The sequence below is a fragment of the Apteryx rowi genome, unplaced genomic scaffold, assembly GCF_003343035.1.
Source record: "Apteryx rowi isolate R43461 unplaced genomic scaffold, aptRow1 scaffold_48, whole genome shotgun sequence".
In the NCBI taxonomy this organism is placed as follows: Eukaryota; Metazoa; Chordata; class Aves; order Apterygiformes; family Apterygidae; genus Apteryx; species Apteryx rowi.
This window is the reverse complement of record NW_020450738.1, coordinates 1,807,974-1,833,398: the sequence shown is the minus strand read 5'-3', so window position 1 is coordinate 1,833,398 and position 25,425 is coordinate 1,807,974. Positions and strand designations below refer to the sequence as shown.

Sequence of the window (25,425 nt, the reverse complement as noted above, 5' to 3'; positions counted from 1 at the left end):
ACACAAGGGGATGTAGCATGTTTTCTGTGAAGAACTGATGGTAATTGTCTGGTGTTCTTCTCCATGGCTCTGTTTGGGTGCTCCAGCACTGTTTATGTAGTAAAGAGTATCAGATCAGACTGCAAATAAGTGCTCTACTAACATGTTCTGAACAATTGCCCCATAGCCATTAAGACAGACACCCCTCAGACTTGCTGGATTGCTATTAACACAGGGGTAAAAATTGCTACTTGGGAGTAACTGCTATTACAGGTAAAAGCTTGTAGAATAGGGATGTTTTTCTTTATTTTGATGTATGCTTACAAAAAGCTCCTAAAGGGTTACAAGGGCCATAATATCACATGAATAATATCTGTCTCGTAAAAGTGCTAGCAGAAGAACAGATCTCTTACTATTCTGATCAATAATACGTTCCCTTAGCTATTAAAAATCTTAACAAGAACACAAATAGAGTACTGAGGGAAAAACTTGATGTGGGCTTTTTAATTTACCATTAATTAAATTCTGAAATTCTTGCACAATCCATATAATGACAAAATATTCTTTCTCCCCTCCCCCTCCACTTTTTTTCCACCAGTGCTAGGCAGCATGGCCAATATTCTGAGAAAAAAAAAACTTATTTAAAAGTTTGGGGAAAAAAAGCTATTAAATCTTTTCCATTATCCAATATATGAACTAAATACCCATTGGAAATGTAAGGAACAAGGGAACGAGCAAAGCAACTCTCAATGTTGTATATTGTAATTTTGGTTTTATAGCCTCACTCTTCACATACTCAGCAGTTGCCCAAGGAAGACTGGGACATAAGACACTGGGAAATTATTTCCATTACATGTTAAAAGAAACCAAAATTAACTATCCATAACCAAAATATTTTTTACAGAGCTACTTTATGGGCTTAAAACTTCAAAAAGATAGGATTCATCCTTTCTCCTTTACAGAAACTCAGACAATTAACCAGGCTTTCTTTTGTTCCTGGGGTTTTACAGGCCTTTYGGCAATTCATTTAAGAATTCACCCATAATTATTACCTTGTTGTGGTAAAAATAAAATCAAATCTCCTGATCCTTTTCCAAATTGCATTAAAACACTTAAATATAATGAAATACACTGATTGATGATTCTGAAAGCTGCTGTACTCCACTCTCTAACGACCAAAGAGCTACAACACACTCAGCAGCAGCACAAGCTTTTACTCATTGTCTTTCAACCTTTCCAAAAAATTCAGCTATGAATGGGCAATGCATCACTCCACACTTGTCCTCTATGCCTGAAGTAGCAACCACAACAGTGTAAAAGAGCACCAAACTGTAAAACTGGCTGCATACCGTACATAAATCTTGCAGAGTGTAAGTACCTACTGACAGACTGATACAAGGTTTCTGATTACAACTGTATGAGCTCGGGCAAYTGCATTTCTTTTTTGAAGGAGGAATATCCTAAGGCTATCACCTCCTTTCCTATAACACAGCTGGCAACGACTCTGGATCAGTAGCAGAGGTAACAGATTGATCCTGCATGGTCAGTGAGTAAGCTCTGGAGTATGCACTTAAAATATCCCTGATGTTTCTCCTCTATATTTCTGTATCTCACATCACCTGTGGTAGAAACCTCATGCAAAATATTAAGTCTGGTAGCAGTCCTAGGCCAACTAGGTCAGTTTAACAGCACCTCATATTTTTAAGAACAGAAATACATTGGATTAAATGGAGAAAAAATCATGAGTTTAGGAAGTAGGGGAGAAAAATCGAGATTAACCGGTATACTCRTCCAAACGAGGATCCTACATCAATTACAGTAATGCAAAAAGGTCTGAATTCAACAAACGACTCTACTTTTAGGCAGTGATGTGAATTTAGTGTGCTTTTAAATGCATTGCTGAATTGAACTGTTTCTTAATAATAAAATTAAGATACCTCCTGGAAAGCCAAATGAAAATCAAATCTCTCTCTCCTTCAAAATTTGTTTAAATTTTAAACACATGGAGATTGTGATAGGTTTGTTGTTTCAGACAGTTCTCTTTCCTCTACCAGTTCCTTCCTGGTTCAAGTATGGCATCTGACCCTCCAGACAGATGACCTTAATATTCCACCTGCAGGACAAAATATGTTCTTTAAGTTCGAAATAATTTCTTTCACCAGCATACAAGCAAATCTTGAAAATCTCAGTTCATCTCTGAATGTGGCTCACATAATCTGCAGTCAAGTTGTCCTGTTAAATGTGATAAATTGTTTCCCCCTGTATAGCCCTATACGTAAGACAGATTACAGGAAGCCCTTTCCTCTTTAAGTCCATGTAGGGAAATCACGAATTAATTAAGTTTTGCATGAGCTTTGAGGTTATTGATCTTTCTGTCATGGTGCCCAACCTGGATGGTGAAGAATACAAAAAAAGTGATACAGATCAGTCATTTTGGAGGACTGCAGTGCTGACAGCTGTACAGGAGAGCAGAGTCGCAGTACCAGCATTGCATTTATACACTTTTACGTTCAGTACATGCTGCTATTCACTTAAAAACAAAACATTATTTCAACGTGTCTCTTTTTGAGTTCATGTAGAAGGCTACATGACTACTTCCTTTACACCTAGAGTAAGAGACCTCACTAAACCTCTGCTACAGCATAAAGTTACAAAGTGAAAACTGGGCAAACCAGCCCACAGTCATCACAAATGGCAACCGGTGGCAGGAGCTGAACTGCAGAGAAGTGTTGATATTCCAAACGTGCCTTGTAGGAGCAGGAGTAAATTATAATCTTTACACAACGGTGTCTATGTCTTCTGTCTATTGATACCTTCACCTAACAAATGTAATCCTATAACTTCTATCCTATAAAGCTTCCTATAAAGCTTCATGCTTTAGAAGTCTTTGGACTGCAGTCTTGTAAACAACCTATCCAAAACACTCTTATATCATTACTCACTTTCTGGGATGAATGGAAAGAGTTTATTGGATTTCAACAGGTTTTGGAGCACCTTTTTTTTGGAAATAGATTCAGCCACCCTGGCACGGGTTGGCTTGTACCTTATGCCACAAGAGTATCAAACAGGTGCAGTAATGATCAGCAAGCTGACCATTATGGTCAAGGACTGAGATACTCTTAACACTGGAGGCAATACTAAAACGCCTGTATGGAAGCAGAAACAGCAGATGCTGACAGGACAATGACCCTCCTGATACGTTTTAGCAAACGTAACTGACCAGAGCATATACCTCATTTTTACTGAGGCAACACTTCCAAGTGTCCTACATGTGAGACACACGTCTACTTTTCCTAATAAATTAATAACTTCATATAGTCATTTATGGAATAACAAAAATAAACCAAGTGCATCAAATGCCAAATATAAACCTCAGACATCACTAGCATAATTATTTACTTTTAACTCAATTTAAATTAAAATAGGACTGGGTGGACATTATTGCTTTTTGTTTCTTCTCTTGGATGGTAATAAATGCTTTTGCTTCAACATTTGGAAGGGAAGATACTACTACCTTTCCAAATGCATATTTATGATGACAATAAAAGAATACTGTTAACTGTTTTTATTTTGTTTTTTATGAACAGTATTATGCCATGCATTTTTAACAAGTACTGTCCAGGAATGACTCATTTCATCTTCAGGCAACACAGTTTTATTCCTATCAACAGGAAGAAGAAAAAAGAGGTTTTTCAAACTGTATTAAACAATCTGCATTCCTTCCAACGATGCCAAAATTATAAAGTATGGCAAACATTAAAAAGGTTTCTAATTATATAAATCACTTATTTAATTCCCCCAATTGAATAAACTAGAAAGAAATCAATCCAAAAGACTACAGGCTTTCCAGCCTGTACGCCTACTCTGCAGATCACCACGGGTCCCCATCTCATTTTAGGCCCACATAAAACAGCCAACATGTATGAGTATTTTTGCATAATTCATTTGCATAATTCAGCATAGCCTTATTTGCTTATTAATTCACTGTTCAATATCAGTTCTATTTCTCAAGAAACAAAATTCATTTTTATGTGCTGATTCATTTGAAATCTTATACAGAAAACTCAAGTGAGTGTTAAAACATTGGCAAGGTTTTGGGAGAGTCTCCAATGAGGATTAAAGGTCCCTGAACATTTTCAAAAACGTGGCAGAAAGTGGACTTAAGAACTAACTATTGCTAATGGGGAAACAAAGGGAAATGCGAATATGGTGTTTCTCCCACACTAAATCTCGCCTCTGCTTGGAAGCACGCAGAAGCAGTAAAGTGTGCACCATTAATTGTTCTAGGGCACAGCTACACAAGGAGGCTATTGTAAAATAAGTGATGGCGTGACTTTTAAGTGCAAAAGCACTAGCTCAGCTTTTTCACTTTTTTCAGCACTAGTTCTCAGCTGGGTACTCATATTCAGTAATGTCTTCTCACAACAGCCACTCTGGGTCATCTTCTCAAAAATGTGAACTCCTTGTGCTCCCCGATGCTGAAGAGTAAGACAATAATCCAAGGCCACCAACCTTTACTTGTAGTCCAGATTACAGCAATCATCTGAACAGCAGATGTTAGCGTATTGTCTTATATCTAACAGTCCCTTATGAGAAATCAAGACACTTCTGCTGTATAAAGTAATGTAAAACTTGTGGCCACTTTTTTTTTTTTTTTTTAAATGAGATCCTTGTAAAATCATCTCTACTCAGAACAAAAAGCACGACAAAAAGACTAGAAGACTTACTCCTAGGGATAATTCTGAATTTGTTGAGAGAATCTTATTGTCAAGGTCACTGTCACAGTCATGCTCCACTTACGAATTTAACTCAAAAAAACAAAAACAGACAGAAAGGACTTGCACCAGGCCTTATGTATCACTCTCCCTGCTCTGTAGTCTCTGTATGCTGAACCTATAGGCCTCCAATATCGTGCCTCAGAGAACCAATCTTCAGCAAACTCATTCAGCAAAATTCTGAAGAGTCATTTCCAGGAGAAGTACAGACAGCCATGCAACATCAGAAAAGTATAATTTAAAAATGRCAGTAGCCAAGTCTGTTCAAGAAAAATGTCAGAACTGCTTTGATTTTGAGGGGGGGAAAAAAACAACATTTCAGCATTTGTAAGACAGCAATCTGATGCTAAACTACTTAATACAAGACCAGACAATCTTTTTTTCAACTTTACTACTTAAATAACAAAGTAAGCGATTGTGGACTCTGTCTGTATGAAGGGGCCATGCAAACTGAATGGAAAAGTAGTTGCTTTTTTCTACACAACTCAGAAAAAAAAAAATGGATGAAAAGTGGAAATCAGAGGAATAATCTGTGGAGTACTGAAATTGGCATGTGTCCTACTTGATTGAAAGACTTCCTGCACTTTAAAGCTCTCTGATTCTTTCTCCTTCAAAACCTGCATCTATTTCACCTATTAGGAATGTATCCTTGCTACAGGCTAAAGGAGCACAGAAAATCCCTGAGCTTGTAAAAATTATGAGAGAAACTACAGCAGCTGATATCTCAGAAAACAGTCCAATCTCTGTACTAATGCCAGTAGAGTTACCTTGAAATCCTAATGTTCTTGCAAAAGACAGACCATCGTTTATTCCACGCAAGTGTTGTGGGGCAAAAAAGAGACATAATGTTGTTCCGTTCTCTCTGGTGCYTAGTGTGCAAGTGTGTACATATTTGTCCCCAGGGCTGAGAAGTAGATCTACTGATTGCACGCTAGCATGCTGGGGGAAATACTTTGTGCAATGTTATTTTGGTAGTTTGATTCTTCTCAAAGAGCACAAAGTAGAAAGAGAAACACATTACAGCTCCCAGAGGTTATTTCTGAATGGCATTTAATAACCGTGTTTGAGTTGTGTTCATGGATAAATAATATCCATGAACGGGTAAATGAAGACATTCTTACAGAGCATGGGTTTTCAAAGTATTTGCTCTGATTCTCACTTACATCTCCATAACCCAGGAGTAAAATTTATTGAAATTAATGAAGTTGTGGAGTGTGAAACTGGTGCATATGAAGACAGAAGCAAAGTCCCTGACCTTGCAGAAGCAGCAATATCAAAGATGCCTTAGAAAGACAATGAAGAGCTGCCAAGCAGTTTGAAAATGAAATGATTCTCTGGCCTAAGTCTTAGATATTGATGGCAAATCAATGTCTTGCAATGAGAATATTTCTAAACGTTGCTATAGCCCCCTGGCATCAATTAATTCTCTCTGGAAAGTGTGTCTCTTACTCCTAATCTTGCAAGAGCTGTTCTCAATGCTGTATCTAAATCCAACTAATTTTTTTTAGCTATTTTTCATGCAGAATAAGAACAGGAGGAAAAAAACCCATACTTCCTGCTCTCTACAAACAGAATCTTTTAGCTCCTTTCCCTTTTACAGCATCAAATGTTTCACAGCACAAGCAAACCCAAGAACTCCAATTCCAATAAATCTATGTCTGCTTTGTTCTTTTAAATGCATTTTGTTCTCATTATGTACTGTTCATTAATGAAAGAATGCTGCTTATTCAGGAGGGAAAGGACTTAAAGGGACAGCCAAGACTGCAAAGCACATGAAGTAACTTTTTTTTTTTTTTTTTAACAGACATATCTTTTGTTAGGCATAGGCAGAACTCTGCAGGATCAATGTCAACAGGAAATGCTGCTGAAAATCAAAATATAAAATGCTTTGATTTTCCATCATATTCCAAATCTAGTCTCAAGACTTCCCTAAAGGTTGCACAACTGCCAACGGGCTCAGTACAACTCATTTTAACAAAAAATAGAAGTCCCAGAACAGAAGAACACCCCTTTCCTCCAGCCATGCTGCTCACAGTACGCAAGGGGAGATTGAGCAGAACACTAGCAGAATTTGGTGCCACCCAGGTGCAGGTTGCTGATGCCCACTGCAATCACAGATTTTGGAAAGCTCTCCATGGCAAAATGGTGGCAGGAACAGAGCTAAAGATTAAGCATAACTGAATTCAGTAATTTTCTGGTTTGCTTGCTTTAGAAAGGTTTCTGAATGCACAAGAGCAAACTTATTAATGAATTCTATGCAACATGGAACAGAGGAAAAAGCAATTGAAAAATGGTAATATCTCAAAAAATAAGCAGAATAGGCATATTAGAAAGAAAGAAAATAAAAGGACTTTGTTATCATCAGTGCCACAGGTCTAAATACACCAAACAAAAAAAACTATTAAGGCTTTCTTTTATCCTCTGCAGTGGAACATGCACAGTGCCACTGGAGATTTTTTAGTGAAACATCAGTGTAGAGGGAAGAGACAATCAGGTTTTGGGGGCAAATTCATACTAAGCCTGTTTCACTTATTTTCCCCATGTCCTAATTGAGCTTAACCCTCTACTGGCACTTATGYTCATTCATCAGAATTTACACCAGGTCAAATTAAAGTGCCCTGGGTTTATAGACCTTGAAGGCAGTTCCGGTTCACAGCTATCGATCACCATTTGGAAAGAGCAAGGGGATGGACAAGAACCACAGCATGAGCTATAAGGTGCTGTCTTGTACTGTGTGCATGCCTGTCTCTACTTGAGGAAATTGTCAACAATTTTGTTAGCCTTGCTAAGGAGAATGTATTTTTTATGGTATTGTTTCAGATGTATAAGTTAGTCCAGAAATGTCTATTCACATACAGTCACAACCTCTTCCTCCCTCAAAAAAAAAAATCACATTGATGTCTGTACCCTCACATATAGTCCAATATGCATCTATACACACCTAGATAGAGACATACAAATATACACTCACAGAAGGCGAAAGTGATGCTACATTTTGATGTGCTGCCTTCCCTTATAATAATACCGATCTTCCTTCTCAAATGCTTTACAGTCAACTGATGCAAAGTGCTTTGGAAGAATCAATTATTGATGTTGTTGTATGTTTAGACAAATGTACCTTTTGTATATTAAGTGATCATCAGTGATAATAAGCATTCTCATCTTCTAAAATTTTGTACAGTACTCTCCAGCCAGCAGGAAGGCTTCTAAATCAGTGCCAGATACTAAATGAAAAATTGCTTTATGTTTGCAACAATAAGATGTGATATGAGTTAAAGACTGTATCATATGTATACATATCATACATATACATATGTATACATATGTATATGTAAACTGAATGAATTAGGTTAACTAATGTTTTCAAAAAATAGCAACCTAAGACATGTAGATATTCATAGTACAAGTGAACAAGAGATCCTCCCAGTACAGATCTATCATGTTTGGTTTCATTTAACCTACACAGATTAAAACTTTTTGTGTTAATTTGTGACGTATTGTGTTGAAAATGGTAGCTGGGCTAGTAGCTGATATATCTGAAGAGGGAAAGACAGTAGTGAAAATCTTCCATGATTTTCACAACTTTTTTTTTCTCCCTCACATTTCAAATGCAAAACAAAGCTCCTCTTCATTTGTGTTTTACTGGAAACTAAGGAAGGTAACAAATGCTACAATGCCTACAGTAAACAACCAATAATGATCACCTGCCAGTGAAATTGGTGACCTCTGAAATTAAAGAGGATTATGCAGATGCTCATTCCCTACTACCTACTGTTAACTCAAATCACATCTAATAATTGGGGGTAAGGAATATATTTTTGGATTGCAAAGAAAAGGACAGCAGGGTCAATAAAGGCCACAATGAGGTGTCCAAATGAAACACCCTATAATCTTATTCCATGTGTAGATATATAGAAAAATAGCAGTATTTTAGAAAGCCAAATTTAAGTATGCAAAAAGTAGGCAAAGTATGCATATATCAAGATGGATAATGTTAGAGAAGCTTTTTATGCTATTTTGTTTAGGAAAAGAAGGATGTCCGGCAAAAAGTTTTTTTTTTTTTAATTTAAAAGACAAACAGAAATGCAGGAAAGTCAGACTAAAAGGAAAACGATATAAAGGCATGCTCATCTTTGCTTTGACTAACTTCAATAATGAAACCATGCAACAAAATGATGAAATGGTGCTAGGAATAAAAAAGGATAATGTATATTATAAAATGGCATTATTACTTCCATCTTTCAGGTGGTAAAAATGATGATTGTGGTTGTGCTGACATTTGCCATCTGCTGGCTACCGTACCACATTTACTTCATAGTTACCGGGATCTATCAACAATTAAATCGGTGGAAATACATTCAGCAAATCTATTTGGCCAGCTTTTGGCTTGCCATGAGCTCTACAATGTACAATCCCATTATCTACTGCTGTCTTAATAAGAGGTAAGAGATAGTTATGAAACAGTTGGTAYGTATGACTTTAACAAGAATATAAATGGTTTAAGTGTGATAAAAGATGATGAATCTCTGCTTTAATAGACTTCAAGTCAGTGGGAAGGCAGAAAAATCTTCCTTTAGGTTTGTACTTGAAACTAGTCCCAAAGAACCAAATGCACGCTTTCAGTAAATACTTCGGTCTACTTACAACTTCAGAGCAAAATTCAGCATTCAGAAACCAGCCCTTCCTGGTTCTACATGCAAAATTTAAAAGCCCATAAGCAGTTTCCTACTCTTGGACTTCCAAAATGGATTATTAATTGTTAAACATATGCCAAAAATAAAGACTGTTATTAGTGCCATACACTGCAATCTATATGTTCGCTAACTAATTGTAGTCACGAACATATTTTGCAGTGCTGGAAGGTTACAATATAAAATGTGATTTACTGTGTATTTCATACCCCACCATTAGATTTCTAGTAAACTCTGAGGTCTGTAACAGGCTAATAAAAYGGGTGTTTAAATTCTCATTACTCAGTACTAAATTACAGGACTGTTTGATGGTTAGGCCTGAAAAGTCAGACATAAATCATTGTGCTGTGAATTTCAAAGGCACTGCACTTGTTCAGTGGGATCTTACAGATATTTGGCAGTTTGAAATTACTTCTGGATCGCAGAAGGAACTCAATATTAATTTCAGCTTGTAGGACCAGGATCTTTGCCAGTATTACCGAATAAAGACCATTGAGAGCAATGAACTGATCACCGATGCAGTCAGTACAAATCAGTACTGAATAAGCAATCAAATATTATTTGAAATCTCTTCAGAAAGAGTAGCCAGGGGCAAGCCTAATGGCTGCCAAGCTTCATGCAAATATTTTTCAATACTTACAAAATCCCAATAATGATCATCCAATACCTGTCAAAAAGAGTCTACCTGAAAACAGTGACCAAATCCTGCCCAGCCTTTATTGGTGTATCAACACTGGAGTCTTCCTCCTTTTTGGGATATTTTACAAAGCCTACCATCAATGGCCTTTTAAAATGTCAAGGTAATGCCTTATTTCACATAACCTTTTGCCACTTCTGATCATTTACGTCTGTTTAAAGAGAAGGTAAAGTATTAGTATGCCAGAATGAAATCCTAATGCATATGGCAAATTTCCCATTAATTTTAATGGAACTGGGATTTCACTGGGTGTCTTGTGTTGGCAAAATCCATGGCAAGGAAGAATCAGGCCTCATATTTTCTCAATTATTATTGCAACACCTCTAAAACATTGCCATTTTCTTCAAAAACATTTTTATGGAAGAGTTACAAAAGATGTTTTTCATAAAAAATTATCATCTCTGTTATGGCTTAAACACATTGACATTTGTACTCTGCAAAATTAAATGTCTGGATTAAAGAATATAATTCAGTGAAAATCTTCATAGTTTTGAGATATATTACAGGTCATCTTGTTCAGAACTCAGTGCAAGAATGAAATATTGGTGAGAGTTTTCTTATCATTAAGTTTGAAATTTAACTCAAGAAAAACACTGAATGTCTGCTTCCTTTTCATGCAGTGGGAAATTACAGTTTGTTGGTGGGAATTTGTTCAGGTCAGTTCATGCAGTATTGTTACCTGTGTTGGATCTAGCACCAGAAAAGATTGCAATACCCACCTGAGCCTCATCTCCACACTAATTAGGATATATTATTTAAGTATCTAGAAATAGCACTATTTCAAGAGGAAAAAAAACCAAGCCCAAAATGAGAAAGAGCACAGAAGGTGATATGAAAAATAATAAAGCCTAAAGATATTTCTTTACAGCTTCCTTCATTAAAGCTCTATTTGTGTTAGATATTCTTTATATATTTTATATATTTATATATTTTTCTGGGATTTTTTCCATTATTACAAATGATTTGCCAAGTAATTCATGGGAATAACTATTAGTTATTATATCATTTTGCATAATTTTCAATTTAAGTGTCTCTGTTACAGAGGAAAACATAGTAGGGATAGTGGAATCTGGAAGCTGGGATGCTATGTCAGAGAAAAGGGTGCTGTGAAGTTTCAGCTGAGAGAAGATAAAAATACGGATGCAGATTTCATCATTGGCCAAATCAAAACAATTTCTGTTGAGGCAATGCTATGAAAGCTGGTCTTCAATTTATAAGCATGGGCAAAGGAAGGGAAACTGAGTAACTGGAAAATATCAATGTTACAATGCAGAGAAAGCATACGCAAAATTAGAAACAGAAATGAGCTGTTATCCAGTATTCACTTTTTGCCTGCTCAGACTTACTCAAGCTTTACTCCCACTGATTTCACTACAAAGAGGATTAGGGGCCAGGCGATCAGTTGAGTACCTGTGTCCTGTCAACACAGTACTACATATTCCCCCAAAAGTCATGTTTTCAAATGAAGGTCTGCGGCCAGCTCTACTGAGCGTAGGCTCTCACCAAGCACCTTTCTTCTCAGGTTCCGAGCTGGCTTCAAGCGAGCCTTCCGCTGGTGCCCCTTCATTGAGGTGTCCAGCTACGATGAGCTGGAGCTCCAAGCAGCCAGGTTTCATCCCACCCGGCAAAGCAGCCTATATGCTGTGTCCAGAATGGAGTCCAGCCTGACAGTAGTGTTCGACACTAATGATGGAGTTAATTCCCAGGCCAACCGTAAGAAAAAAGTAGCTCCAAGGGATGCGAGCTTTAATGGCTGTTCATGCAGAAATTCCAAGACCATCTCTACAACCTCAAGTTTCATCAGTTCACCATACATATCAGTAGATGATTATTCCTAAGCATTTCTTGGTGATGGCTGCTAGAAGGGCAGCACTACGCATGAAAAACAATCCTATTCTCCTTGGAACTAAATATCCATGCAACAGGAAAGCAAACATAATTCCACTGATGAATCTTAGCTATAAATATCGTGAGCCTTCTTGGCATCACCTACATTTGTGCTTTGGAGAAAAAGAGAAACTTGAAGACATCTGTATGCATCTCTCTGAAAGCAAAGTTGTATCTTGTACATAGCAATGTTTGTAGGGATTATTTAAAACAAGTCAACAGCATAAAAAACATTGTCTCAGCTGACCTGTATCTGACCTGTGGCATTTATGTTTCACTTACTGAACTGTGACAGGATGTTTTACTTAAAGTTCAAATACATTAGGTTTTCTATTACGTGTTTATTAATTTTACAATAATAAAGTTACATAAGATTTTGGTTAAAAAATGAAGACCTGGTAAGTCCCAAATCTATTCAGTTGTTCTGCAATTTGACCCTATCCCCAGGCAAAAAGACAAGCTGAAGTCCGTGACCCTAAGAGGAGCTTAGTGATTGACTAGAAAGGTCAGAAATTCCCTAAAAGCTTTTAAACTGGATATGTGCCTATAAGAAGTAGTAGTAATGAGCCCTTTTTTCTGCAGAAAATATAGTCACATGTTTCAGCATGAAACACCTCCACCAGGAAAAAGTATTCGGGCAATTCTTCCAAATTTCTCCCTAGCTAGATGCACTCAGAAATACTGCTCTGTCTGCATCTGAAGATTTGTCGGGCATTACTACACAGGCAGTTTCCTAAATCAGTTCAGTCAAACCATCTAGTCTGACATATGTGGTGTTAGCAGCTGGAAAAGGTAAAGGTTCAGCCAGAACACTTTAACAGCATCAGATCAAGGAGCTATTATGCATATGTTATTTAGGAAGACTGTGGAAGACAGTAATGACCACTCTAGGGCTACAGGAAAACCAATAGCCTCTTCACCTTGCTCTGATGAAACCAAAACTGCATGTCCAGCCACAGACAAGTTTCTGCTACCGGGACAAAAAGTCGTTGTTCTAATTAGAGAAAGTGGCCAAACTACCAGTAAGACTTGAGAATCAAAATTTCATCTCAATTATATCACTGAAAGCCAGGATAACCTCACTGACAGCTGTGGAGTTGAGATTAAAACTCATGTGACTGTGGCAAGACCCTGATTCAAAGGCTATCTTGTAGCAAAGCATGCACTACACTCATTTCAGAGGTATGATTTAGCAAAGAGTTAAATTAACCCAAAAGATTTTAAAATTGGAATTAGTTCCATTAATTCCAGTCATTTCTAAAGTTGACATAAATAGCAATATTTATTTCGGCAAAATCCTCCTCCAAATGCTACTAATACTGACAAAATACCAATGGCATTCCTGTCCCTCTGTGAAAAGGTCTTTTGACAACCTAAATAACATATCTTAAAAATGCTCCTGCTCCTCACAGGGTTTTCCAGGCACACTCCAACACCTACTTTCTGCAAGAATTTGGAGAGCCATTTTAYGGGCAGAAAACCTGGACAAGGAAGGCAGAATTGGATTGTTTTATGGTGGTTCAATTAACACTGTTAGAATGGACAACCTACAGGGAAGTTACTTTCTGAAGAGGGCCAAAAGTAGTGCCTTTGACTCTATAAAATTTTCAGTAAATGAAAATGTCTCTAATTAGCAATGTTACAAAATATCTTGATATAATTTGTAGTCTATGATATATAGATATAATGAAATGGATACACTACAGCATTTGTGAATTCCCTGATCTATTTGAACTTCAAAAGTGAGACAGTTTTTGTGATAGCTGAATTGAGCTGAATAAAAGTGAATTGTGATCCTTCACCCTTGCCCTACACAAACTAGCACATCGAGAATCAGGGTAGTGTGAGTACAATACAGATGTTGGTACCATCTGACAGTGACTGCCAGGATTAATCTCCTCCTGATGAATGTGCGACATCATCGGCTAGGAGAGAGACAAACCTGAACATTCATGCTGCAAAATTAAGGTGTATAAATATGTGTCAAATACAGAAGCATTCTAAAATTTGTTTTGCTGGGTAATATTCATATTTTACAACTCACTGGGAGTCTTAATTTGGGACACTTTTTGTATTTTTAACAACTTGGTTCCAAATTTGGGTACTTACAGCAAGCATTGTTGTTTGTCTTTAAGAAATGTATCACAATACCAGACCCATATTTTCCCTATCCAGGGCTTGACCCAAAATCCACTGAAGCAAAGAGTTCTGTTCACTAATGGTTTTCCTTTTAAAYGGCTGTTCATGCTTTTCAAGTGTCTGCTTTTCTGAAAAATCAGCCTTTTTTTCAAATCATGCCATAATTGTACTCTGACCTTATTTCCTTTAAAAAAAATGCCTATACTAATCCAGCAAATGTCATTCAATGCCTATAAAAGTAATTTTATATGATTTTTTTGCCTTAAATACTCTTTTTTTCAGAATTTAAAATCTTCACAGGTGTTTAACTCAATTCTGCTGAGAAAGCTCAGGATAGCTACAAGAAAAAAAAACCCTAAGCATGTTAATCTAGTGGTGGTATATTACATGTGTGTATTGTAAAATTCTTTCGTTGTTTATGTACAACTTTTGAGGAAGATACATATACAGAAYTTACAGTTGTTCAATAAACTGTCTTTTCTAATTGTGGCTATTACAAAATCAGTGTTGATAAAAATCAATATATAAATATACACTGTTATTTTAAATGATATGATTGTAAACAGTTGAATTTGTTGGTTTTAAATGTACAGTATAAATCTTTAAAAGCTGACTACAAAAATTTAGTGTCATAAAGGTACAAAACATCATCCTTATATAACTTTTATGATCCTTGGTTCATAAATATTCAGGAAGCAATGGTGGCCTCCTCACAGCAAGGGGCTGTGCCTTCTTTTAGTTAGTGAAACGATTTCACTGTTACCAAATATTTTAGGACATGACTTGTTGGAAAAGCCAGCCATAGATCATCTCACCATATACTGGGGAGATGGTCCAAGAACACCCTCAGCATTCCTGCATCTCTCCTCTGAAGTTACAAGATGCTCCTCTACTCAACAAATGAGGGAATCTGTGCTCATACTCATAGATGTGTTTTAACAAAACATCACAATAAAACATGGTGCTAATCCAGCCCCTTGTCTCAGCCAGACCTCAATGAACGTGAAGGACTACACGATTAAACATGCAGCACAGCAAAGCTGTGACTGACAGCRGATTGCATTTCAATAACTATTTCTGAACATTTTCAGTAACAGTGTCCTCTTCCCCAGAACATCCATTATAGGCCTCCTGGTGCTCCTCACTAACAGTAGAAGAAAGCAGATTATCCTCAGTTTGTGCCAACAAGATTGAAGGAACCAGTAGCCTGCGTACAGTGCATGTGCCTTTATGTGCCTGCTGGTGCAGCCCTGTAGCAGTCTCACATCCTTGGTCCAGCCCTCAATTCACATTCTTTACTTTTGCTGAGAGGTGAGTAAGGAAAAGGGGCAGCAGCAGAACTAGCTCCTTACCAGGGGTGGCAGTAACAACGCTCTGAAAGAGSTAAACTTCAACAGCATTGGGAATCATCTTCAGATCCTAAAGATCATCCAAGACATGAGTCCTTCTTAGGGTTCCTACTACCTTATCCCAGGCTCACACCACAGTCTGCCTCTAAAAGATTTATCTGATGAGAAGACTTTGTTGAAAAAAACTTACTGAATCTCGCTGACTTGCCATTTTGCAGTGAGGTTCCTGCAGTATGAGACAGGTTTAAATTTCACATCTCCTGAGACAGTATCTTCAATATCAGCTTTCTCTGTCATTCCCTTGACATTGGTAACACTTGCAAAAAAAAAAAAAAAAAAAAAAGTCAGTGTGACAGAGCGCTACACATAACTAAATTTAAACATAGATCTTGGAAATTCAATTCATGAATAGAGATTTGTACTTTCTTTGTCACAAGTTTTCCATATAAAAGCATGAAGCTGAGAGGAAAATGAACTCCAAGCATGCTCAAGATATTTATACAGGAAGTATTTAATAGATTGCAGCCTGTAGCTGTTTGGCAGGAATCCCTTGACAGCTGTCCTCCCTGTCCACTTAAGTCTTATTGTCAAGATCAGGAGGCATTGGCAGAACTGCACTACATCAGCTATCTGCAGCTTATTTATGTCTCATAACTAAATGTATCCATTGCGGAAGCTCATTAAGCAATACTAATATGCATTTTTCAAAACAACAAACAAAAGGAACTAGCATAGGGAAGGAAAGCATAATGGAAACTTAAAAAGTTGTCTTTTTCAAATTTATGTAAAAATATTCAGATGTGTTTTGGGCTTGGATATTTCTCTTTCGACACTGGTGAATTTCTTTGGCAGCAGTAAACAGGAGCTTCCTATTTCTTTGACATAAATGTCAAATCCTGAATTTATAGCAGCTCTTGTTCCTGTTGTGTTTATTTCAAGACTTTTGAAGTTGCCCCAACTCAGGTAGAAATTCAAATCTGCAATATTACTTCCTCTTGTTCAAGATAAGATTTAAACTTAGAGTTCCAATGACTATATGCTGTTTCTTAACACATACTTCCACATAATACTGCGAACAGAGGCAGGCAATATTGCCTAGTACACACCATCATTTACAAATTTTGGGTGAGTTCCTCATATTAAATAATGCATTCAGTTCAATTTATCCCTTTTCTTGTTCATGAGCAAAATTAAAGAGGTTTTATATTCATTATTCATAATGATTTGTTGAGTGCAGTCAAGGATAGTTCTTTCGCAGTCCATGAGCAGTTGCTGTGGGTATTTAAATGCAAATTGTTTCAGATGGGTTCATATATCACATGGTATACTTTTACTACCTAATTGGATTGCTCTCTACAGAGCATTCCAGCCTCTCTCCCGCCTGTAACACTGAAACATACATACTGGATTACAGCTGGAATAAGATTTCCCAAAGCAAATGGTTATACTTACAAATACCATACCTACCTGTCATGAATACTCTGTAACATAACCTCCAGAGTCACTATTTTCGAGAGATCCCCAGCAGTAAGTTTTTCGCTACAGCATTTTTGATGAAAACAAGCAGCGATGTCAACGTCCGTCACACAAAGTGCATTCCTAAAGCACACTCACTTTAAAAATTTATTGTTGCCCAGTCTGTTTGGATTTAGGTGCTTTAGCTTATAAAGAAACTAATCATTTAGTCAATAGGCACTCACCAACTGAACACTACAAATCTGTTACACTTGAAATAATCACACGGCTCTCCTATAATATTGCCCACAATTTCATATGCAAATGAGAGTAATAACAGATAGCCTCTACAGATACTATACACATCAAGCCTTCAGGCAAGCTCCTTTCCACATGCAAGGGAAAGTTCCTGTGGTGTCTCACAGAATGGACAGAGGTTCTGCCAGATGGCATCTGGCAAACAGAGGGCATGGAAAGATTCCAGCGTCAAAGGACTCGATAGAGGAGCCCAGCCAGCAGCTCTCTCCTGTCTACAAACCCACCCCTTGGATGTTAACTGAAAACCTTAAGGCAGCCAGTAACACCTCAAAGATCATTGCATTCCCTTGGCCTGAAGCTCTACTCAGTAGGACCTTGTCTACACTACAGAAATGAAGCTTCATGTTAAGAAATACATTCTAATAACCACAGTGTTCATTTGTTCTGCCCAAGGTTGGAAACTTTGAAGTATTTAGGCAGCAAGCACCACCAAGCAGTGATGGGCCAGGGGAGGCTACCCATCTGGAGTAGCTATTCTGCGGCTTGGTGGCTGGAAGGAGGAAGAAAAAAAGCGATCTTCACTTCCCTCCCTGCTCCCTGTACCCCAGTGCCGTCAGGGCTACTAACCAAGGCCACTGCTGCCCCCCGCTAATTACTGAGAGGCAGCAGCACCAGCACTGGCAGAAGTGAGAGGAAAGAGATGGCAAGCCAGTTTGTCCCAGGGCCCAAAACAGCTCTTAATACAACACAAACAACTCTTAGTCATGTAATCCTCCTCAAACTAACAGGATGTAAAGATACTTTTGAGTCAGCAGATGAGCTTAGGTACAAGAAATAGTCCATGTCAGCATAGAGCTCTGGGAAGGCCAAAATTTGCCTTGAAATTATCAAGAAGAGTAAACTAGCCAATGCTACCAAAGCAAGACCATTTCAAGTATCCAGAATCGCACTATTTCTCTCACAATACCCTCTCTTAGACTTCTCCCCATCTAAGCGAAATGCCTCCTCTTTCACCACCTCCAGGGCATCTTGAGCCCAAGAAGGTTCATATAAGGAAGATCACAGCAGTCAGGTCTCCATGTGACCGTGACAAGACAAATGTAACAAGAGAAAACCTCAAACTTTCCTTTTGAGCACAGCTAAATAGCTTCTCCTTGACTGAACAACTTGAATAACCAGGAAAAGGCTAGGGATTAGTTGTACCTAATTATTATGAACTTTTATCACAAAGAACAAACATTTATCCTTTTAAGAGACTTTTATAAGCCTCTCCTTTTTTTCCCACTAAATCCTATGGTTCCCCATATTAACTAAGATCCTGGCTCTTACACCCTTCTTTTTGCTCTGCTCCTGAGGCATAAATGGGAGGCACTGAGGGGATGTGCTCTTTTTTAGGGTAACCCCCATTTGGTCCAAAATTTAGCCCAGCTGGCTCTACATCTGTCTCACACACAGTGTGCTTCTTCATGGCAAGAGAAGGTGTGATCAGAGCGCTCTGCCTTCTGGTGATGTTGGATGGCCTCAGGAGACTGTGGATATTCCCACCAGCACAAATCAGGTCAGCCCTCAAAATACGCTGGCTTGTACCACTGATCAAACAGCCTCTTGACACTTCCTCACATTCACTGATCAGGCATCACAGACATCACAGAAATACGCATTAAGCTTTCACCAGACAAACTTCAGGCCAGTGGAGTCAGAGGATGTTGTGTATTTGACTGTTTAGTCACCATAGCACCATACCAAACTGCACCAAAAACGTGTAACTAGTGGCATGCCCATGATCAGTTYGGCTATGGGCTACAAGAGGGTTTACAGATGCTTACCATTCTGCAGGGAAGAGATCTAACTGCTTCACATCCCAGAGGAGAAAGACTAATATCCCACACGGGGACTGTAAATGAAAGCTCAGAAACAACTATTAAAGTATTATAAATGGTTTTAACAAACATCATTTGCAAGTTTAGTTTTTCAGCTTGCTGATTTGTTTTGCAATATCTTGGACTAATTGTCCAAGAACCCACAAACATTATAAACAGCTACATAAACATTAAGTTTGACTCTTCAGTCCTGAGAGACTGAAAAAATATTGGGAAGAAAACAAAGAAGCATAATACATTTTGTCTTTGGAAAACATATTGTCCCTGACACTCAAAGTAGCCAAAGATGAGTAACCTGAGATCAATAATTCTCTCTTCCAGCAGAAAAGGCCGACAGTTGGTAACATTTGTTCAACAGCCTTTAAATACACAGTATAAAAAATTAATCACTGAGTATCAATTGAAGTGATATATTAGTTGAACTATATCTCACATCTGGAAAAAAAAGCAGCAGAACAGAAATTAATTTCCCTAGTGATAAAATCTTACTTGAACATGACAGATACCTAATAAAATTGTCCAGCTTCAGCATACAGATTTAGCACAGTTGTAAGTTAGATTGATAAACAGAATTTATCAACTCTAAGTGTTCTACTAATAATTTTGTGAATGTGGAAAAACAACCGCCATATTTACTATCAGCTGAATGTTGAATTCACAAACCACAGAATGCTCTGAATTTTGTCTTAAATTATTGTATGCCTGAAAGTCCATATCAGAAGCATGCTTCCATGCCCATACCACGTAACAAACCCCAATTATAAACAAATACTGAACAGCTGAAATAGCTTAAAAACAAGAGCCTGCAAGTATTTTACATAATGTATTCAGAAAACATTTTAAAATAAATGCTTAAAAAAAAAAAAATCAAACAGCATGAACAATTGAAGAAAAAAAATTCTTACCAAAAAGTCCAACAGCCTAAGAATCCTTCTAATATTTCTGTTACTTACATTTGAAAGCATCTCCTTTTCAAACATTCTGAGCACCCCCTGCTTTCTCTCCCCAACGCTCTGTATTCCCAAGTATCAGGCTGGCTGATTAGGAACCTATCTTTAATCAAGTGTTTGCAGCAAAGCTGTCTGCCCTACTGGGCTAACATGATTAAGTTACGCTAGTTTCTGCAGACAGTGGCATGCAAGGAAGTGACGCAGCTAACATCACACCTGGCCGTATTCCTCTCCCAGACCACATTATGTCACCAGATACAACAGAGGAATCAACAGGAAAATCAGCTTTTTATGGTTCTATGCAAGGTGTAAGCTCATAGCTCACGATGTTTTAACCAATTTGCTGCATAACCTAACTATATGCATTCATTCATTTATTGTTTTTGTTTTAAAATCCTGGTATAAGAATATTCCAAAAAYGATGAGCACTCTACTATTATAGGATAAGTATTAAAGGATACATAAGAGCTAGGAATTTTAGGATATGAATCATCATTTCACTGGTATGTGTTTACTTCTTCAGGGCATAGTCAGCAAAATGTTTTGTTCCTTCTTACAGAAGTGCATCTTCTGCTTTTTGTCTCACGAATTGCAACAGGGAAAAGTTCTTCATTAACACAAACCAAGGAAGAATGTTATCCAGTTGGAAATAGCTAATGTTGGAAAAATGGGTCTTTTCCAGAATGATAAATTGCTGACTGGGAATTAACAGGACCTTAAGCTGATTGAAAAGTAGCTGCCAGTAAACAAGAAACATTTTAAAGTTCTATCCTACGACTACAAAGGAAAGAGTAAGGACTCTGAGAAAGGACTGGGCTGCTCAGAAAACGAGCCATACAACTGGAGATCAGGGGAAGCAGTTTCCTATTCACTACTAGCCATTACAAGAAGCTGATATAGCTCCAGACACTGTTTTCTACCTAAACTTGCCATTTTGTCAGAACATACATGCTTTGTAGCAATGTATCAATTTTGATTATTTTTTTAAGTAGGAAAAACAGAATAAAGGCCAATTCAACTTCATGTGTTGACTCATTTTGAACTACCTTTTATATTATGTTAGTATATCCTAATTAAAATGTTGTAATAGAATATCTTACTATAGCAGCTCTGGCAAAAGAAGTCCAACGTTTTTATCCTAAGTTTTCACTTTGAAATGACAGCTTTGCGCGCCAGTTCAGAATAAACTGGCTTGGAGCACTGGGACATCCTGTGAAACCAACACTTTCTGAGCAAGTTATTTAGCTGCACTCAGAGGTCAAGCACCAAAAAAAATGGGGAGGAATTGTATGTAACAAATAGCATTATTCTTGTCATTTTTTCACTGTTATCATTAGAAACGGTAGAATGGCATAACTGAAGTGGAAATACCAAAATAAGTGACAGTTTCTTCACTTCTCTGAGGATATGCCCATAGGCATCAACGGAAAGACTGAGTAGTGAATGACAACGCGATGAAAACCAGCAAATGAAAGGGCAGTTATGGTCCAAGACAACGTAAGTTATTATTAAACTACTATACTATTTAAAAACATTTATATTTCAGAACTCTTTGGCTAAGCCTATTCCAAAGGAGATGGTACCACTTCTCACACACTCCACCCACATCCCAGCTCCCCCCACAACAGGATCTTCAGGCACCCTCTCCTTATTTAGATGCAAAACGAACCTGGCACAGAGATCAGGAGGGAGCTGCAATGCAATCGGACAGCTTTCCCGGTGTGGCTGAGCCTTTTGCAGGCCCTGAGCAGAGCTCCCATTTTGATGCTGACCTACAGACCTGAATGAGGCAGGAGCAACAGGCCCTAATTCTAATCAAGTTTCCCCAAGGAACTCCATTTGCCCTGTCACAGTGACACATCAAGGTTTGCGTTACACAGAAATTCATTGAGATAGAACAAGTAACACACACACACACACAAAAATTCAAAGAAGGAGAAAGACCTCAGAATTAAATCTATGAATTTAATATGTGAACGAGAACCACACAATTTCCCTAATGTGCCTTGGCTTCCAAGTTGTGCCTGTGGCACCTGTCCACAGGGCCAAGATCCTCACAAGAACTTTTGAGTGATATAATAAGCATCTAACAGGAATTAAGAAGTGAGATGTTGGGACACCCGAAGAGTTGAATGCTAGTAACCTTCTCCCTCTCACACTGGCAGATGACTATTTCAATTGAAACTCATGTGGAACTGTCAGAGATTGGTACTGACAGAGGTAAGTGTGCTAATCACATCATTTTGATGTACAGCTTTAAAGGGACCTAGGTCACCATTTTCCTAATCAATGCACATTCYTGTTTTGCTGGTTTAATTTGGCTTACAGACTAAAGATTGCAGAAGAGCATTTAACTGAGACCTCTGAGGAGGTGACAAAGGAGCTTGCAGGTCACCAAAATAAACCTGRAGCCTTTGACTTTAGGGGGAGTTGAATAAAGAAATAAAATTAATTTACCCTTACACAGGCCACCATGTGCTTGTGGATGTATTAGGGCAGGTCTTAGTTTTAAGTAACAAAGCACTGTGATCATTATTTTTGTCTTCCCAATTACAGCCAGAGCCACTGGGTACAGGAATTAAGGTGAAATGCTGAATGACCTTCGCTTAGAAGGTAGAGTACCCGTTAGGGCTGTCAACTTTGCAAGGCCCACAGCTTCTGCCTGGAGGTGAGGGTAGAGCAAAATGGAACAGAATAGATGGGAGTAAGAAGCTATCCTTTGCCTGCCAGCTGATTTGAAATTTTGGAAAGAGGTGCCGCTGATGAACACTGGATAGATGCCCACTGGTGTAGGAGAACACCAAGAGTAGYAATTCTGAGGTTGTGATCAGGCCACAGTGCAAGGAGCCTGCACACTGACGTGCTGCAGAGTGCTCAGTCATCAGGTGAGGAGCCAGACTCTGCCCCACAGCCAAACCTCAGCTGGAGCTGCTTGTGTCTCCCTGGCAGAGAGCCAGCAAACAAACTACTCCAGCAGCACTATCAATTCTCAAGCCATTCTCTCAGTTTGTATAATGTCTTTCTCATTTTTTTGATGCTGTATAGATCCTCCCCAAGCTAATAGGAAACTTCACCTGCTATCTCTTCTTGGGGGATATTTAATCAGACTGAAGGGGAAGGCAGAGCGTTCTGCTGTTGATGCTCTGACAAGCTCTTATGAGCTAGCCAAGCCCTGAATAAGCAGTGCCTCTGTCTTGAGAGCAGCTGACACTTGTAACAGCTGAGCACCAGCTGAATGCTTTTAAAAACCCAGGATTGTGCACAAAAATTGAATTACCATATGTAATTAACTCATTATCACAAGTAAATGATGCACAGGGTCAGACTTTACCATGATATGAATAATCAAAACTGCATTTTACTGTTTTATGTACTTCCTCCCACAGGCTGTCTGGGTGGCCCACAAAATCACACTACCACAGTGTAAGAAAAACTGATGAACTGCAATCCCTTGCAAATATCTCAAGTTTCCTGTCTTTCCCTAGTAAATGAAATTGTGTTAGAGCCATCAGTTTCATGTTTCTGTTCACATATGCAAGTTGBGCACACACACACAGTTTTTTTTTTTTAACTTCTTCTCCAGACTAGCTATTATGTGAAGACTGTATTTGTAAAGCAGTTTGAAAATGGGCCTACTGAATTACCATGACATTCATGAGAAGCGTGCTTTACGGTTAAGCCACAGTTAGAAGAAATACTAGTCTCCAAGTTCTTCCTCCTCCTTTGCGAGAAGCCTTGTTTCAAACTCTTTAGATGGAAAGGTGATGACTGGGTTTGTTGATACCTGGAAGACAAGGATTGTGGAAGAGGCTTTAGTACTCAACAAGCAAAAAAAACAATGTTACTCTAACACAGATGCAAAGCTGAAAACAGCAGCTGATGATTACAGTCAGGAATGTGTATTATGTTTCTCCCAAAGTGTATTGTGCCTTTAATAATTCATGTAAATGGAACTTTTTTAGAAATATCTGATTATTCATTTTATTTCAAAGACCTCTGGAAAAAAAGAAAAAAATGTGGAAAAAGAGGATGCCATATAAAAGAAGATATTAATCTTGCTTACTCTGAAAGAAAACGCTCAGTCTCTGGGCTACAGAAATCATTAACTGTACATTTTAAAAGCTCAGTATTTTCCTCAATGTACACACAAGAAGAGCTTTTACTGAAAACAAATAGAAACAAAATGGCATATATCAGGACCAAAGGTAATTGCTTTTTAACTTGCCTACCCACAAATGCCAATAAAGCTTTTAAGTCCTCTGTGGCCTAATACTACTAAAGCGCAAGCATGTCTGTATATTTCCAATACAGAAAACCAACAGGAACCCCCAAAATGCGTAACAGAGATATTTCTTTTTATACATTAATCAAACTCTGTGCCTGCAGAAGGCACAGGGTAAACAAGCCACAGAAAATTGTGATGGGGAATTGATATGGCTCATGTCATAGATGGTAGTATGATAAAATATAAAAAAMCCCACATATTTATATTAATAACATAGCACTACCTAAGTTCTTGCCACGGAGCAAGATCCACTGTGCTGKGTACCTCACAGACATAACACAAAACAAAAGCATCTGCTACAAAGAACTTACAACGTAAATGTAACAAAGTCATCATTGGCTGATGAGAACTGGTATGCTAATAATATTAGTCAATTTGATCAGACAATGCTTTCATAATGTCTCCTCATTCTCTCAGTGCAAAAAGTACAGTTCATCTGTTACCCTTGCAAGGTTAACACTGAATTCACAAGAAGATCTGTAAGAGTATATTTGGGACCAAATATTGTATTCCTCCTTTCAGTTCCACGCAACATGAAGTTCACTCAGGTATGCAGGGTTTGCTCTGATGTAACTGAGCAAAATCTGCTCCTAAACTGAAATCATAAAGATAGCTGTAGAAGATTCTGTGAAATAGAACCAAATCAGATAGATCAAGGAAGCACTGCTAGCATCCAATCATTGCTCAGAGTTTAGGTATTTTCTCTAAGCTTTTAAAATAATTTAATTTGCTGAACACAAAAGGCAAGGCTTTTTACGATGTGTGAAAGTGGCAGTTTGTAGAGAAACCTTAGAATTACCACAAATGTAACAGCCAGGCTCTGTTCTTAAAACCTTCTGACATTTTGGCAACATGCTGAGAGTTAAGGATGGAACTGAATACTTATCTCTGGACACTTCTTGTTGAAGGCTGCTTAACTCTTCCTGGTTATAGTTTTAGGAGAGTGTTACTGAACTATTTAATAGTGAAAACTGACAGGCTTGCCTTGCAGCCTAAGGGACTCATTATGGCTTTCAGGCATTCCCAGACCATTCAGGAACTACAGCTATGGATCTGAATAATTTACTAATTTCATACTAT

At 38.0% G+C, this 25,425-nt stretch overlaps 1 protein-coding gene across 1 annotated transcript in view; it reads left to right on the top strand.

Annotated features, from left to right (window-relative positions):
* TACR3 (tachykinin receptor 3) overlaps positions 1 to 11,980 on the top strand; it is a 41,429-nt gene extending 29,449 nt beyond the window's left edge. Inside the window, exons 4-5 of the mRNA XM_026078447.1 lie at positions 9,000 to 9,196; positions 11,665 to 11,980. Coding sequence (XP_025934232.1) covers positions 9,000 to 9,196; positions 11,665 to 11,980 — 513 coding nt within the window. The remainder of the gene's footprint in view (positions 1 to 8,999; positions 9,197 to 11,664) is intronic.
* Positions 11,981 to 25,425: the final 13,445 nt, after the last annotated feature.